Below are 15,910 nucleotides of genomic sequence, written 5' to 3'. Positions count from 1 at the left end.
AGTAGTTCATATAATGACAATTTTCAGGTACAGGATTTTCCTTCCAACAGAAGTGAATATGTTTCCTAAAAGAATAACAAAGAATGTAAGAATGTGTTATATGCTTTTTGAATGCTAATTTTTATAATTGGTCTAATCACTATGCCACAATACTTGTGAACATACATGTTTTTTGCCTGCTTCTTTACATAACCATCACTTCATCCCCTGATCACTGTTGATATTAATATATCCTATAAGTAAATGTCATTGCAATGTTTAATCACATCTGTTATGAGACATGAAGTGGACTACTCAAAGCAATTTAAAAAGACACTTATTAACTCAGTAACTTCATTACATTCAGGGTAAATTATTCAAAAACTGATGAAAAATGAATACCATTATTATTAACAGGGAAAAGTACATGGCTATTTAAGTGTAAACATTTGAGAAACCTAACATCATCCTATATATTTACCATATGTGTTTATTTTTCCAAAACTTTAAACTCAAACAGTTCACATTTTTAACGTTATATGTTTTGATATATGTAATACATTTTATCAATTAAAATGCATATTATCTAGTATTCATGTTAGTAACTGCTTGAATGGATTTTCTTTTGAATCATGAATTCATTTTGTCCTCTGGACCACTATGTAGGGATCATATGAGTTGGATAAAGTTATTATAGACATCAAGTTTTCCAAGGAAAATCATTAAAGATGTGGGACAAGCACAGGAGAAAATTGAGAATACTTCAGGTGATTACTAACTAGAACATGGAAGCTCTGCCTTTCTACTTGCTACTCCATAAATTTTTCACTAAGTCCATTGTGCAACTGGCATAGACATTTCTCTTATTATAAATTTGTAGGGCAGTAACATGAGATTGTGTCAAAAGTACTAATTTTACTGAAAGTAACATTAGTATCATTAAAACATGTTATTGAAACACAACAGTAAAATATGTTATAAAAAAACCTTTAAGTATTTAGTCCTTACCTATAGTTTTCTTTTTCTTCAAATAAATTATATACATAAGTATTGTAAAACAGCACCAATTTCTATTTGGCCAATTCAAATCAATAGAAGAATATATCACTTAAGAATATAATTATTTTCTATTGCTCAATGTACTGAAAATCATGTGTAATAGAAGGAAACTGTGATGAAGACATGGAGGTACATTACTTTAACCTAGAGACCAAGCTGGTTTACACTACCTCAGGAAACCTTCAACGCATTTAGAGTACCCAAAGGGTAGGAGATGAGGGAGGTACAGAGATGAGATGAGCCTGTTAGAGACAGACACAAGACAGAGCAAAATAAAGAAATATAAAGATGAATGACAAAGTTACAAACATGTGTAACAATACATTAATTTATGGAAATAGGAAACATGAAAGAAAGGCTAAATATTTAGAAAATGTTGATTAAGTGAGCTGCACTTCAAAAACATAAGAAGTATGCACTTAATTAAACCTGGAAAAAATTATTATGCCTGAAAATAATTAATGTAATATAAGAAATAACAAATTTAAAAGCATCATACTAGAAATAGTTTTGCAGTTAAAAACTAGTCCTGATATTCCAAAACTCAGTAGCAATAAATACAGCTTCTGAACAGCCACCAATTGTGTCTACAATATTATCTTGACATTTTGGGACAATGAAAAATATCCTTATTATAAAATGTCTAATTCTGTCATCAAAATGAATCTTTTACTATGTTTTTTTCAAGTAATTCTAAGAATTATTATTCTAGCTTTATTTCTTCAAAGGTAGAACATTGTGAAGGATAATTTTTAACTTTTGGTATCTTACTTATGAGACCACAGTATTTAAAAAATAAGAAAGCATATAAATATCTAAATACACATAAAAACATTGTACCTCTGAAAATAAAAAGTACAACATTTTTAAAAGTAGTGCTTACAAAGCAATAAAACTGATTTCCAAAGGCCATATATAAAAATCATTCACAATACATATGCATACATTATTGTAAGGGCTGGAATCTATATAGACTGGAAGAGTCAACACATATCCCATCCTTCCAAATCTAAATGTTCTCCAGTAAAACTATGGTTTTGATAGTAAGTCAGAGACCTTCTGTTCTGTAATTCCGTTGAGATCTTAAATAAAAGGTACAACTGGAGCCCAGCCAGTGTTGCTCAGTGGTTGAGCCTTGAACCATGAACCAGCAGGTCACGGTTCTATTCCTGGTCAGGGCACATGCCCAGGTTGCGGGCTCAATCCTTTGTAGGGAGCGTGCAAGAGGCAGCTGATCAATGACTCTCATTATTGATGTTTCTTTCCCTCTTTCCCTCTCCCTTCCTCTTTCTGAAATCAATTTAAAAAAAATGTTTTTAAGGTACAACTGGAAAGTATTCAGAATAGGAAGGAGAAAAAATATCTAAAGGAAAAAATTAGAGTTAGAATTATTAGTAAAAGACACAGTGGAATGAAAAACCCTATACCTAAGGAAACTAAGAGTCCTAAACTAATTTTAATATAAACTTTATCTCTAAGGTAATATTATTTTGTAATAGATTTATAATTCAAATGTCTCAAAATATAATTAAAAACATAACCTAAATCATAAACACAAATACTGATTTTTTCTAGATCATTTAACACAAAAGTCTTATTTTTATTTTTAGAAAGTCCTTCTAGTTTCAAAGAATAATCACATATTCATTTTCAGTATTTTCTTCCCATATCCTTTTCAGGGTTGTAATGTTAAAGAATATATTATTTTTAAATTATTTTTTGCTGTTGTTTTGCCAAATGTAACTGTCATTTTTTATTGAAACATCAGAATCAGACATTTAATGCTCACAGTTTTGATGCTTAATGAAAAGTGAAAGTTAAACACAGCATGGTGGCATTAAAAATGCATAGTGAATCCATAGCATCCTGCATGTTAGCCCTTAAGAGAATGTGCAGAACACCAAGAAAATGATTATACAAAAAAGCAAAACTAGTGTAATATCTGGAGGTGAGATTGAATACATTACCACAAATCACTAAAAATATTATGAACAAAATATTTTGGGCTTGGGAGGAGAGGACCAAGGAAATCACTATCTTAAAAATACATAAAATCTATAGTAGGAAAGATCCATATTTGAAATTCAGATAAACTTCTCTGAATGTTTAACCCTTGGGATTACTACCAAGGTAGCATGCTAAAGGATCAAGTCAATTAAGAAAGTAGGAACCTTATTCTATATCATTCCTTCAGACTTCTTTATATAAGCATGAGTTCAATTTGGGGGAAGTTTCAATTGTTTTGCCTCCAAAACAAAAGCATATTAAAGAAGAGAGGGCTTATTTCTAGCCTGTACTTAGGAAGAAAAATGTTTCTGTTTTTAAGTTTCTAGAAAATCCTTAGTCTATAATTTTAAATGAAAAGTTCATCTTTTTATAGGAAATGCTCTACTGGAGATATATTTTTAAATAATAAAAATATTATTATTCCCTTTTGTATATTTTGAAATCTTTTTGCATCTCTCTATACTACTGCACACACTCACACACACAAGTAAATCTCTAGTGCATATTTTGAAACAGAATCCCAAATCTGTGTTTATGGCTATGAATTTCGATGTTTGTTTATCTAAAGTTTGTCAGTTTTTAGAGTTCATAAGCAGATTGAGAACCTTAGTAATAAAGGTCTTTCACACTTTTTTCACTTCTGGATAAATTTATTTCTAAATTGGTGAAGTCTATACATATTTTCAGAATTCTCAATACACATAATTATGCAAAGTGTGTGAGGAAGCAAAACAGAGTCATGAGGAGGTGTTATAGGCCTAGGCTTAGAACACCACTTCTGACAGCACAGTCTACAATACTTAATTGGATGTATGAATCTTACTAGAAATGTTTCCAAGTTTTTATTATCATAACGTATGCCTCCAAGGGGTCTGTATATGTTCAGATAAAGGCTGATTGTACATACGGTGACAGAATCACTTCAGAACTACTCACATTCTAGTTTTCAGAAAAACTAAGCAGTTGTCTGAACAAGACAAAAAACAGGCTCTCACAAAACTTTGTATCTATATGTATCTATATGTGGATTTGTGATTCAAGGCTCTAATTCTATCATCTCTATGTTTAATAAATGTTTAAAGAAGTAACGAACAGTGTGTCCAGGTTTACATGATATTACAATAAATGGTTCATCCAATAAATTCAGCAACCTCTTTCCTCCAAGAACTTAATGCAATAAAATTATTTTATAGCAAACATTATCCCCAGTGAAATTTGAGATATGAATTATGGCTAATTAACAGCCCAAGATCCTTGCATCTTTGAATAAATGCATTTTCTTCTTATAGACATATATTTTATACTCTGCTTTCCAGTTAAATTAATGAAGTGAAGGCAGACATTTTTTTTAATGGGCTTGCAGTCCCACAAATTAATTCATGGGAATATTTTAATACGGTCTTTGGAATTATGTGAACATAAGCCCATAGCCAATATTAGTAAAATATCTAAGTCTGTTTTCTTAATAACATCATGCCAAATAAATACTAATATTGCAACAATAAGTAAAAGTGCTACATTTATATTGTCTTGAAATAAAAAAGCTTCATTGTGTCATTTTTATGTATAACATATTTTAAGCAAATTATGATTTAGGACATGGATATATTTTAAACATATGAGGTGACTCGAAGCAGTTATAAATTCTAAAGGTGTTTAGTGAAATTTATAAATACATATTGGTATAGAGCAGGGGTGGGCAACCTCTTTGTGAGTGCGTGCCAAAACCAGCAAAATCTCTGACTCAAAATTCTTCTGCGTGCCAACCCTAATTTTTTGAGAACATGTTACGCCTACTTGATATCTCTTAAGGTGTACGTATGTGAAGAACCTTGAAGAAATAATAAAATTCATTCGAGTGACAAAAACACAGTATATGATGATGAAAAATACATTTATTTTTTAATGTATACATGTACACTGATAGTCCGACAGAAAACTTTATGACTCCGTTTATTATTATCAGTGGGACTTTTGCTGCTGCATCACTGATGACAGAGATTTTACATCAGGTTTATATTTCGTGACCTTCAGAGATATGCACAAGCTACTACTTTCATCCATCAGGCTACTCCTATTACGAGACTTAAAATTCATCATTGAGAACAAAGATTCACAAGCATATGCGGATGAAACCAAAACACTGGTCAGATCTAGGAAGGCAGGGAGAGTTAAGGCAGAGGCATAGAAATTGCTCTCCCCCTCTCTCGTCTATCCATGTCTATGGTCTTTAAGATAACTTGTTATGTAAAATTATTTATTTAGCTAAGATGCTCCTACACTGACTTTATCTGAAAAATAAAAAAGTCGATATTAAGAAAAAAATTGTAAATGGAAGATTATAAGAGAGGGTTTCACGTGCCAGCAAAAGTTACTGGCGTGCCATGTTTGGCACACGTGCCAGAGGTTGCCCATCCCTGGTATAGAGGCTATACCAATAGCCTATAGACCATTAAGTGCTCATAACACTTTTATTGAGCTCAATATATGCACAACTACAGACTCTTCTACATAACAATGACTTATATTCAGTCATTGCAGGGTCTTTAGAAAGTCAAATGGAACTGATTCTGTGTTCTAAGACAATAGTACCATATTTATTGATTTATTATTTGTTCTACTTCTTTGTGTAGTATATTTGATTCAATAGTATGAAACCTGGTAAAATTCCCATATAAAGAAAGTCTGAGGAAAATTCACTATCATGCATTTGTATTTAAGGCATCTCTGAAGCCTGAAAATAGAAGTGAAATTGCATAAAATAATACATGCTGACAATACACAAACTTTAGTCCATTTGTGGAAATCAGAGTCTTTCTAGGAAAACATTTGCAATTATTTTTCATTAATATTTATCTTTTAAAACTGGGTACTCAATGGAAGCAGAGTAGCGCAGTGGAAGCGTGCTGGGCCCATAAAACTGGGAACTCTTATAGCTGATGGAAGTTTAACAAATTCATATTATCCTCATGATAACTTCATTTTTCTTCATAAGACTAATGGAAAGGATAGATAATAACAAGATTCTTAAGTAACTTCCGTAATGTCAATGATGAAGGACCAAATGGATGCAAAGGAGGAACAAAATACACAGAAAGGATAAAACAGTCTGAAGCACAAACCATAGGGAGTAAGTCACAACTGGTAGAAAACCATGGTTGGGGTCTCCTGTGTTTGTGTGTGAAGACGGTAAGCCTGGTAGCTCTATGGATGCAACATGGGCCCATGAACTGGAAATCAGGCTTAATATATGTGGAGCCACAAGCAATGCCCTAGCTCAGTGGTTGGCAAACTGCGGATCGCGAGCCACATGCAGCTCTTTGGCCCCTTGAGTGTGGCTCTTCCACAAAATATCGACTTCTGCGCATGGGCCACGAACTTTCAATCGCACTGTATGTGCACGCCCACACGTGGTATTTTGTGGAAGAGCCACACTCAAGGGGCCAAAGAGCCACATGTGGCTCGCGAGCCGCAGTTTGCCAACCACTGCCCTAGCTGGTCTTTTCAACCAGTATCTTGTTTTCCATAAACACTAAATAAGATCACATTCATTTTAACAGAAAGAACATAAGTTGAAGTATTGTATTCTATTCTCAAGCTATGAGATAAAGTCTAGAACCTTGTTTGGGATACAATTGACACTCACTTTATGTTGGTTGTATTTGAGTCTACAACTTCTTATTAGCTACAAGTTCCCCTTGCATTATTTCATGAGCCCTTCAGGGAACCTAAAGTCTTGTTAAAATTTCTACAATCCAATGCTTGATAACAATACTACATATGTATATTAAAAGAAACAATTTTATAACAACAATCTGAATTTTGATAGATCATTTTTAAATAAAAAATATTTTAAAGGATTTAGAAGCACTTTGATAGTTCAAACACCTATGATAAACATAAAGAGAACAATAAAGAAAGATTTACCATTTTTATCCATGGAATTTGGTTCTGATTGTTTCTTGCCAATATCAGCAAAGGAACGGACAATGGGAAGTCTATTGGTGAGTTTTTTCTGATTCTGGTGGTGATGCTGTTTCATCAGTGCTTCATGGACCCTGTGGCGTACATCTTCGTTGAGCTGACCTGAGCTCACTTGTTGGTCAAGGACCATATCTGAAAAGGGAATGCAGGAAGATTAGCACAGCTCTCCTGTAGTGAACCACTGAGTCCAAATACCCAGACTCTAGATCAGTGGTTCTCAACCTTCTGGCCCTTTAAATACAGTTCCTCATGTTGTGACCCAATCATAAAATTATTTTCGTTGCTACTTCATAACTGTAATGTTGCTACTGTTATGAATCATAATGTAAATATCTGATATGCAGGATGGTCTTAGGCGACCCCTGTGAAATGGTCGTTCGGCCGCCAAAGGGGTCGCGACCCACAGGTTGAGAACCACTGCTCTAGATATTAGTCATCTTAAAATAGGAATAAATTCTTTAAAAAAACTCCTGGAAGTTTCTCTTTGTAGAAATGTTGCACAAGAAAGACTTGGGAAAATTTGTATTATAAACATTCAACTTTAAATATGTAATGATCATATAGAGGATTATATTTCAAATAGACATAGGTGTATTGAGAAAAGGGTGCTTCATATTTTTCAAACCTTCCTGGAAAACGTGTTTATGTAAAAAAGGTCTTCTATAACCAAAATACAAAGTATAAAAAGTGAGATTTCAGAAGGCTATAATTCGGAATAATAGTTACCATATGCAGTGTCCTAAATGTCTATAAAATAAGTAAATAAGTAAAGGCATTTTAAATTTGTTGGTAATACAAAGCTCACTTCAATAAACCTCAGTGTAATTAATCTGCTTTTAGATGATCAAATATTAACTTTATTTGATTTTTTAGATATTCCTTATATGAAGCAAGCAGAGCACAATGAATTACCTTCCACTGCCCACTGAAGGTTTGAAAATTAGCAGAATTCTCCCTTATAAACCATGTTTTCCTCCAGTGTGAACGAAAAAATGGACTATGGAAACAGACTTGCGTCACTGTGCCACATTCTACCTGTGTGGCGTGGTAAAGTTGAATAATCTCAGGGTCCTTATTTGTAAGATGAAGATAATACCTATCACATATGTTGCTGCCATGACTAAGGACATAAGACACCTAAAGCACTGATGGAATACTGACACCCTCAGTAAATAACTTCCAGTACAAGATTTTCTTCGCAATTTCCATTAAGTAGGTTATGGGTCCCTGGTTTGAATCTTGCAGCTTTAATACATCCATCTGTATTTTATAGTAATGTATCAAGTGCAGGCAAAATTGGGTTTATCGATAACAGAAAACCCAAATCAAACTAAAACAGTGACTTTCATTGGCTTACAAAACAGGAAGATCCAAGTTGGCTGGATTGAATTCCAGTCTCTGTGATTCTGTCAGCATTCCCTTTAAGTGTGAGCGGTAACCCCAGGCTGATTTTCCTTATTGTCATAAGGCGGCTGCCAGGAACAACAAGGAAATACTTTGTTCATATCCATAGATTCTTTGCCGTTTTGTGATTTTCTCTCTCTAAAAAATCATTATTTTTCCCCCCTGCCCAGGAAAGATTCTCCTCTGTCAAGTGACACAGCTTTGCCTATGCTGAGCCAATCATTGGCAAAGCAATGCCCCCCATCACCACCATGAAGCCATAAATGAATCAAGAACTGCCCTATACTCTAGAGTCAGTTCTCTAAACCAGAGGCAGACAAACTTTTTCTATAATGGGCCAAATATTATGTATTTGAGGATTTGGGGGCCAATCTCTGCCACAATTACTCAGCTCTGCCTTTACAGCACAAAAATAGTCAAAGACAACATGTGCACAAATAAGCACGGTTGTGTTTCAGTAACACCGGCATGGACACTGAAAATTGAATTTCATATCATTTTCATGTCACAAAATATTAATCATTTTGTGATTTTTCAATCATGTGAAATGTAATAACCATTCTTGGCTCATAAGCCTAACAAAGTCAGGCAGTGGGCCATATTTGCACATAGACTATACTTTGCCAACCTTTGGTCTATCACTTTGCTGTTAAAATGGAAAGGGATGGTATGCATGTTTCAAAGTCAGCTATAATGTAATGTTCACTATAATTACCTCCAAAGTCCCTTCCAATTCTGAAAATGAATGAAAGTATAGGATAATTCATCTATCTATATCTCAGTTCTCTGGAAATCAGTAGTTATAATACTCCTGGAATAATTTGAAATAAGAAAAGGATAAATTGTCAATATATATGACTTTATACTAAAACCTTACTAAGATTGAAAATTGCATATAAAATATGCAATATATACTTCATATTGGGATTGTAAAGTAAGTTAAATTAAAACATCAGAGGTATGCTATCATACAGCAGTTTCATCTATAAGCCCCAGTTCAATATTCTAATCAGAATAAAAATGAGTCATATAATAAACCATGGACATAGTTATGATTTATAATTCCTACTAAAGCACAGTCTTTCCAGGCTTGAGTGCCTCAAAAACCTGTAAGTCACTAGCTTCACAGTGTTTCAGAGATAAGGTCTTTATTTGAAAGAGTTACATAAGAGAAGGCAAATAAAAAAAAAGCAACAACTCATCTGCTTATTAGTCACACAGACATACACAGCAAACTCCTCTGAGCTATAACTGCATCAAATAACATCTTAATGAACCGGAAAAGTTAATCATCTTGCTTAGGAATATAAGTTATACTGAGATGATATTTAAGTACCAAAGGGAGAATGATCCACTGATCACTTATATTGTTCTCTTCACCACTATAATATATGTTAGTATTAACCTTGAAAAGTAGGGAAGGATAATGGACCATAATGGCTTTGGGCCCAGAGTCAAGTCCCACAATCTCAGCAGGCTGTCATGCCTAATAATACAGTCTTGCCTGCCAAAGCACAATGCCAGGATCTGGGTGATAAGAAAAGAAGCAAGAAGAAAAAAGGATAAATAGGTCTTGCTCTTCTATCACTAAGCTGGCTCTGAAAAAACTAGTAGCATTTGTGTAAAAGGACCTAAGAAAATGAAAAATTATTTTTCATCTTAATCAGACAATTTTTTATTTTTTGACTCAAACTATAACTTTTTAATTTTAAAAATTTTTATATTCAATATTATTTTGTGTTACTTTCAGATGTATGGCATTAGAAAATCATATACTTTACTAAGTGATCCCCAGAATTTCCAATACCCACCTCACACTATACACAGTTATTACAATACTAGAGGCCCAGTGCACGGGTGAGGTTCCTCAACCTGGCCTGCACCCTCTTGCAATTCGAGACCCCTCGGGGGATGTTGGACTGCCGGTTTCAGCCCGATCCCAGCAGGCCAGGCTGAAACCGGTAGTAGTGCGTGAAGCCAGGCCTACAGGGATCAAGCCAAAACCGGCAGTCCAACATCCCCCCAGGGATGCAGTAGTGCGAGAAGCAGCAAGTGGCTGGGGAGGGGGCTGAGTCCAGGCTGGGTGCCATGCCCGCTCATCCTGTCCCCACTGCACCTGCCGCCACCGCTCCGTAGCACTGCCGCAGAGGCCGGAGGCTCATGCTACCGCAGCTGCACTCGCCAGCCCTGAGCCCCGCGTCTGGCGCCCATAGGTCAGCTGTGGGAGCACACAGACCACCAGTGGGCAGCTCCTGCATTGAGTGTCTGCCCCCCGGGTGGTCAGTGTGCATCATAGCCACTGGTCAAACAGTCAACTTTGGTCACTGGGTCACTTAGGCATATATATATCTGACTATATTTCCTATGCTGTAATTTACATCCCTTTAATTATTCTGTAACCAATCTGTACTGCTCAATCCCTTAATCTTTTTCACCAGCCTCCCACCATGCTTCCCTCTGGCAACCATCAGTCTATTCTCTGTATCTATGAGTTCGTTTCTATTTTGTTTGTTCATTTGTAATGCTCTTTAGATTCCACATATAAGTGAAATCATATGGTATTTGTCTTTCTCTGGCTATCTTGTTTCACTCAGCAATAACACCCTCTAGGTCAAATTCAGACAATTATTTCATTATGATCAATTCATTTGACAACAGAATGAAACCCTAGAGACTATGTGATTTTATAGATTCTATATAAATCTCTGAAGTCTTTAAAGATTATCATATAGCCAAAACCGGTTTGGCTCAATGGATAGAGCATCGGCCTGCGGACTGAAAGGTCCCAGGTTCAATTCCGGTCAAGGGCATGTACCTGGGTTGCGGGCACATCCCCAGTAGGAGATGTGCAGGAGGCAGCTGATCGATGTTTCTCTCTCATCGATGTTTCTAACTCTCTATCTCTCTCCCTTCCTCTCTGTAAAAAATCAATAAAATATATTTTTTTAAAAAAAGATTATCATATAAATGCTTTGTCCTAAAAACCCATTGTCTTAACTTTAAAGGATGCTCAGGGCAGAGTGGGAAATAGGATGGGTTTAAATCCTACAATTTGGTTGACAGCACTAAAAAATGTATTTACTAAAAATATAAACTACTAAGAAAATACGTACTTTCCAGGCCAAGGACTGTAATAGTGTAAGCATGTTTAAAAATGTATGACATTCCCATTCTCCTAAAATTGCATATTATATTCAGTAGAGCAAACTATGGATTTTTACTTCACTGAAAGAATTTAGACAATAAAAGTTCATTTAATGAGTTGAGAGCAATGACTGATAATCTTTCATGGTACTAACTTTGGTTTAGTTCTAATTTCTTACTCTCATTGACAGAATTAGGCTAAAGTATAGACCTTGCAGAAGGTCTTTACAGTGTTATATTTTAAAGAGATTAACATAGACCATAAAATTGCCTATGATTTGTAAAATTTAATTAAGAATAATTATAATACAATTAATCTTCATATCAGAATAAATTGTGGTAAGAAAATATATCTTGAGAATTTGATTTGAAAGGGTTTAGTAATATTTTGAAGGAAGAAGTTTACATTTATTCTGAGTTCCCTGAAACACTGGGAAATAGACATTTTTAAATTAACTTTATCCAAAAGAAAATCCTACTTTAATTATACCAGAAATTCTTAACAGACCTGCCAGATATAAATGGGATTTTCTCCTACTAAGTCTATAAAACCTCTTTAAAAAATGATCTAAGAGTCTATTAAAAACATCAGAATACTGATATAAAAATCCTTCATCATTCTAAAACAATATCTGGGTCATAATCTTCTGCTAGAAAAAGCCTAAAAAACATTAATGCTGCAGAGCCCAGGCATTTGCAAAGTACTCAGGTTTAGAGCCCTTAAAATAGGCTATTACATCTAGGTTTTGGAAAACAGAAACAAGTGACTAATATGTTAGTAACTGCCTAACATATAGAAAATTGTGATAGATAAAGGTAAAGAGAAAAATTTCAGGCCTATTGTTAATCATTATGGTCACAAATTATCTATATATATAAAAGCCTAAGCGACCAGATGACCAGATGACCAGCTGGTAGCTATGATGCCCACTGACCACCAGAGAGCAGATGCTCAATGCGGGAGTTGTCCCCTGGTGGTCAGTGCACTCCCACAGCAGGAGTGCCACTCAGCTGACAGATGGGTGCCAGACACTGGGCTGACGGCTGGCGAGAGCAGCTGCGGCAGTGTGAGCCTCTCCCGCCCTAGTGGCAGCAGACACAGCAGGGCTGGGATGAGTGGGTGCTATGCCAAGCCCAGGCTCGGGCTCCTCTCTGGCCACCTGCCACTTTGCGCACTACTTCGTGCTGTGAGGGATCGACGCAATTGTGGGCTGGAGCCCGATGAGGTCCACTGATCCCCACAGGCCAGGCCGAGGGACCCCACCGGTGCACGAATCCATGCACTGGGCCTCTAGTCATAAAATAAAATAAAACAAAATTTATAATTATAGGTTAAAAAAAAAATTCCCATCTCTGCAAGTGGCATCTGTGATATATTACTAAGCAATACAGCTTATTTGTCACAAAGTAAAAATAGTGGTAAGTAAACAATAAGAAAATAATTACAAGCCATAGGAAGAAATGTTTAAATCAGATTTCATTGAAGGTAGAAATAAATATCTTTGAATTAAATAAGTCAAATTAAAATTACTCAGAGAGGGAATCTTGTTTCATTAATAATTGAAAAGGCATTTAAGGTCATAATGATTAAGTATTTGTAATAATATTTTTCTATGTGGTGTTAGCTCTAAAGTATTTACAGTTTATGAAAGACATTTTACAAACTGATATACATTGAAAATAGGATATTCAAGTTGGGCTACTCTGGAGACAGAAAAATACAGACTAATTAGAAAAGCAAAATGAATACTAAAAAGCTATCTGGGATATTGAACTTCTACTGAACTACTTCCATTTGTAAAGATAGACTTAGAAACTGTAATTTGCTTTTGAAAGCTAGATTTAACACAGCTAACAGCCTTCACATATTCTACAGAATTGAGTTTGAGGAAGAAGGCAGGGTTAAAGAAAGGAAGCATAAATTTAGACAATAAAACTAAGCTAAGGTAATAAACAGGAGAGTTTTAGTGAAATTAATGGGAGACGATTTCCTGGTAGGAATAAATTTCTAAAGAAAGCAGAAGAAGTTATATGCTTTAAGAAACATAAAACCAAAAAGGAAAAAAAAAGAAACATAAAGCCTAGTAAAACTATAAATGGTATTTTCTGAGGCTAATTTTGCCAGATTGAGAAATTTGACAGCTTCCTTATAGGTAGCCAATCCAACATTCATTTGGATTAATCCATTTTCAAAAGTAATGTCATCACTAACATTAAGTAGCAGAAATAAACTCCTTACTTTGGGCATGACCCTTAACCTTCTGAATTTCAGTATCTTTATTTATGAAGTAAGGATAATAATAATAATAGTAAGCCCCAAGTTTATTTTGAGTATCAAAAGATAGTGTAGAATAACTAAAAAGAGCTTCCTAAACTGATAAGACCTTCCTGAATGGCCAAATACTATGAAAAGTCCAGTTATTTGGTTCCTTACTAAAATATTTATTAGGGAACCGGGGGGAGGTGGATCCAAGATGGAATCATAGAAAGACCCTGAACTCACCTCCTCCCACCACCATACCTAGTATACACCTATATATAGAAAAGCTGAGGGCTAATTGAACAGCTTCTGCACAACAAATGCTAAAGCAACCACATTAAAAATAGGAGAAACAGAGACATGGTAACAACAAGGACCCTACCCCCAACACAGTGTCCTGCAGTAGGGAAAAAGACCACTGCCTCCTGAAGACTTGCCTACCCTGGGGCACAGCAAGAAAACAGCAATTAAAGGGCACCTAGACTATATGTGAAGGAAATCCATTGACTAACCCTATAATGTCTTCCAAATGGGTGAAAAACAACTAGAAGTCTCTCTAGGAAGTGCCATTTTTTACATTTCCCCTTCACCTTTATAGAACAAGTGGGAGCACAGTCCAGATGCTTTAGCCATCCTGGGAAGGCTGCCACAGTGCCTGCAGACCCCCGATAAACACCAGATTGAGCTGTCCTCCAAGGCAGCCCCAGTACTGGTCACTCTGAAACCCCCATAGCCTGTGTCCTGCCAAGAAGACTTCTGTGCAGCTTGTCCGGGACGTCTCAGCCTATGCCCATTCCAACTCCAGTAGTCCCACTGGTAGCCCCAGTGAAGAGCATAACAGAACCCCCACAACCTATGCCTGATCCAGCTCTCCTGCCCAGGGCTCCTGGTACTGCACATTCCGGGACCTCCCAGCCCCTACAAGCCCCAGCTCCAGCCATCTTGATAATGTGGATCTGGCACGGCATGCCCTGGGACACCTCAGGCCGTGCCTGCTCTAGTTGCAACTGATTTGCCAAAAGAGCCTGGCATATGCAGGCTACACAGCAGCCACTCCTTCAAGACTTGGTGAGGTAGAGAGGGAGCTGTTTTGCCTAACTCATAGAAACAAAGACAGTAAGTCAAACATAATGAGCAAAGGAATATGTTCCTAATTAATCCCCCCAAGAAAGAACATTAACAAAACTGAGATAAGTAATTTACTTATAAAGAGTTCAAACTAACAATTATAACAATGTTCACTGAACCCAGGAAAAGCATGAAGGAACACTGGGAGAACTACATCAAAGAGTTAGGAAAAATAAGAAAGAAAAAATCAAAACTGAAACATACAATAATTGAAATGAAAACTACCCTAGAGGGAATAAATACCGGACTAGATGGTACAGAAGAACAGATTGGTGATCTGGAAGACAGAATAGTAGAAATCACACCATTAAAAACAGGAGAAAAAAAAGAATTTTTAAAATTGAGAACAGTTTAAGGGACCTCTGAGACAACATGTAATGCAATGTATGCATGCTTATCAGCACCAACAACCAAATAATCTTTAAATTAATTCAACTGCCATTAAAATCTAGGCTATATCCCCTGGAAGCCTATTCTTTCTTCAAACAGTAATGTAGTGTAACAAAAGGAACACATGGCTAAAGTCAGAGGCCCTTCAATGGAACCTGGACCATGAAAGTTTCAGAATTTCTATTTTCTCATTAAAATTGGGACTGACACTTCATGAGGCTAGTCTGAAGATTAAATTAAATACACTATTTTTCTAATACAACATTCTCTCATTTATGTGATCAAAAACACACAGTTTGGTGGGGTTTTTCCCCCCATCTCTACAATATAATTATGGCATTAACATGTCCCTTAAGTCTTTCTATTTCACAAAAAATTCCACATATACATGGATCTGCTCCCCCCCCCCAAAAAAAACACTAGGAATTTTTAAAAACCGCTTAAATACTTGCTTTGCTTTTATTTTTAAAATCTCCATTAACCATTTCATTTATACCCTTTTAAAACTCATTTCTGTGTTTTTTGTATTATTTTGTTTTTACTAAAATGTGTTTG

At 35.6% G+C, this 15,910-nt stretch overlaps 1 protein-coding gene across 8 annotated transcripts in view; it reads right to left on the bottom strand.

Moving 5' to 3' along the window:
* The window catches only part of SLC4A10 (solute carrier family 4, sodium bicarbonate transporter, member 10), a 225,985-nt gene that overhangs the window by 101,747 nt on the left and 108,328 nt on the right, over window positions 1-15,910 (bottom strand). For all 8 annotated transcript variants that reach the window (XM_005859367.2, XM_014534129.1, XM_014534131.1 and 5 more), the window contains exon 6: window positions 6,973-7,161. In XM_005859367.2, coding sequence (XP_005859429.1) covers window positions 6,973-7,161 — 189 coding nt within the window. The remainder of the gene's footprint in view (window positions 1-6,972; window positions 7,162-15,910) is intronic.

Source organism: Myotis brandtii, unplaced genomic scaffold, assembly GCF_000412655.1.
Source record: "Myotis brandtii unplaced genomic scaffold, ASM41265v1 scaffold125, whole genome shotgun sequence".
NCBI classification, from domain to species: Eukaryota; Metazoa; Chordata; class Mammalia; order Chiroptera; family Vespertilionidae; genus Myotis; species Myotis brandtii.
The sequence above is the reverse complement of the archived record's forward strand: the minus strand, read 5'-3'. Positions and strand labels throughout refer to the sequence as shown.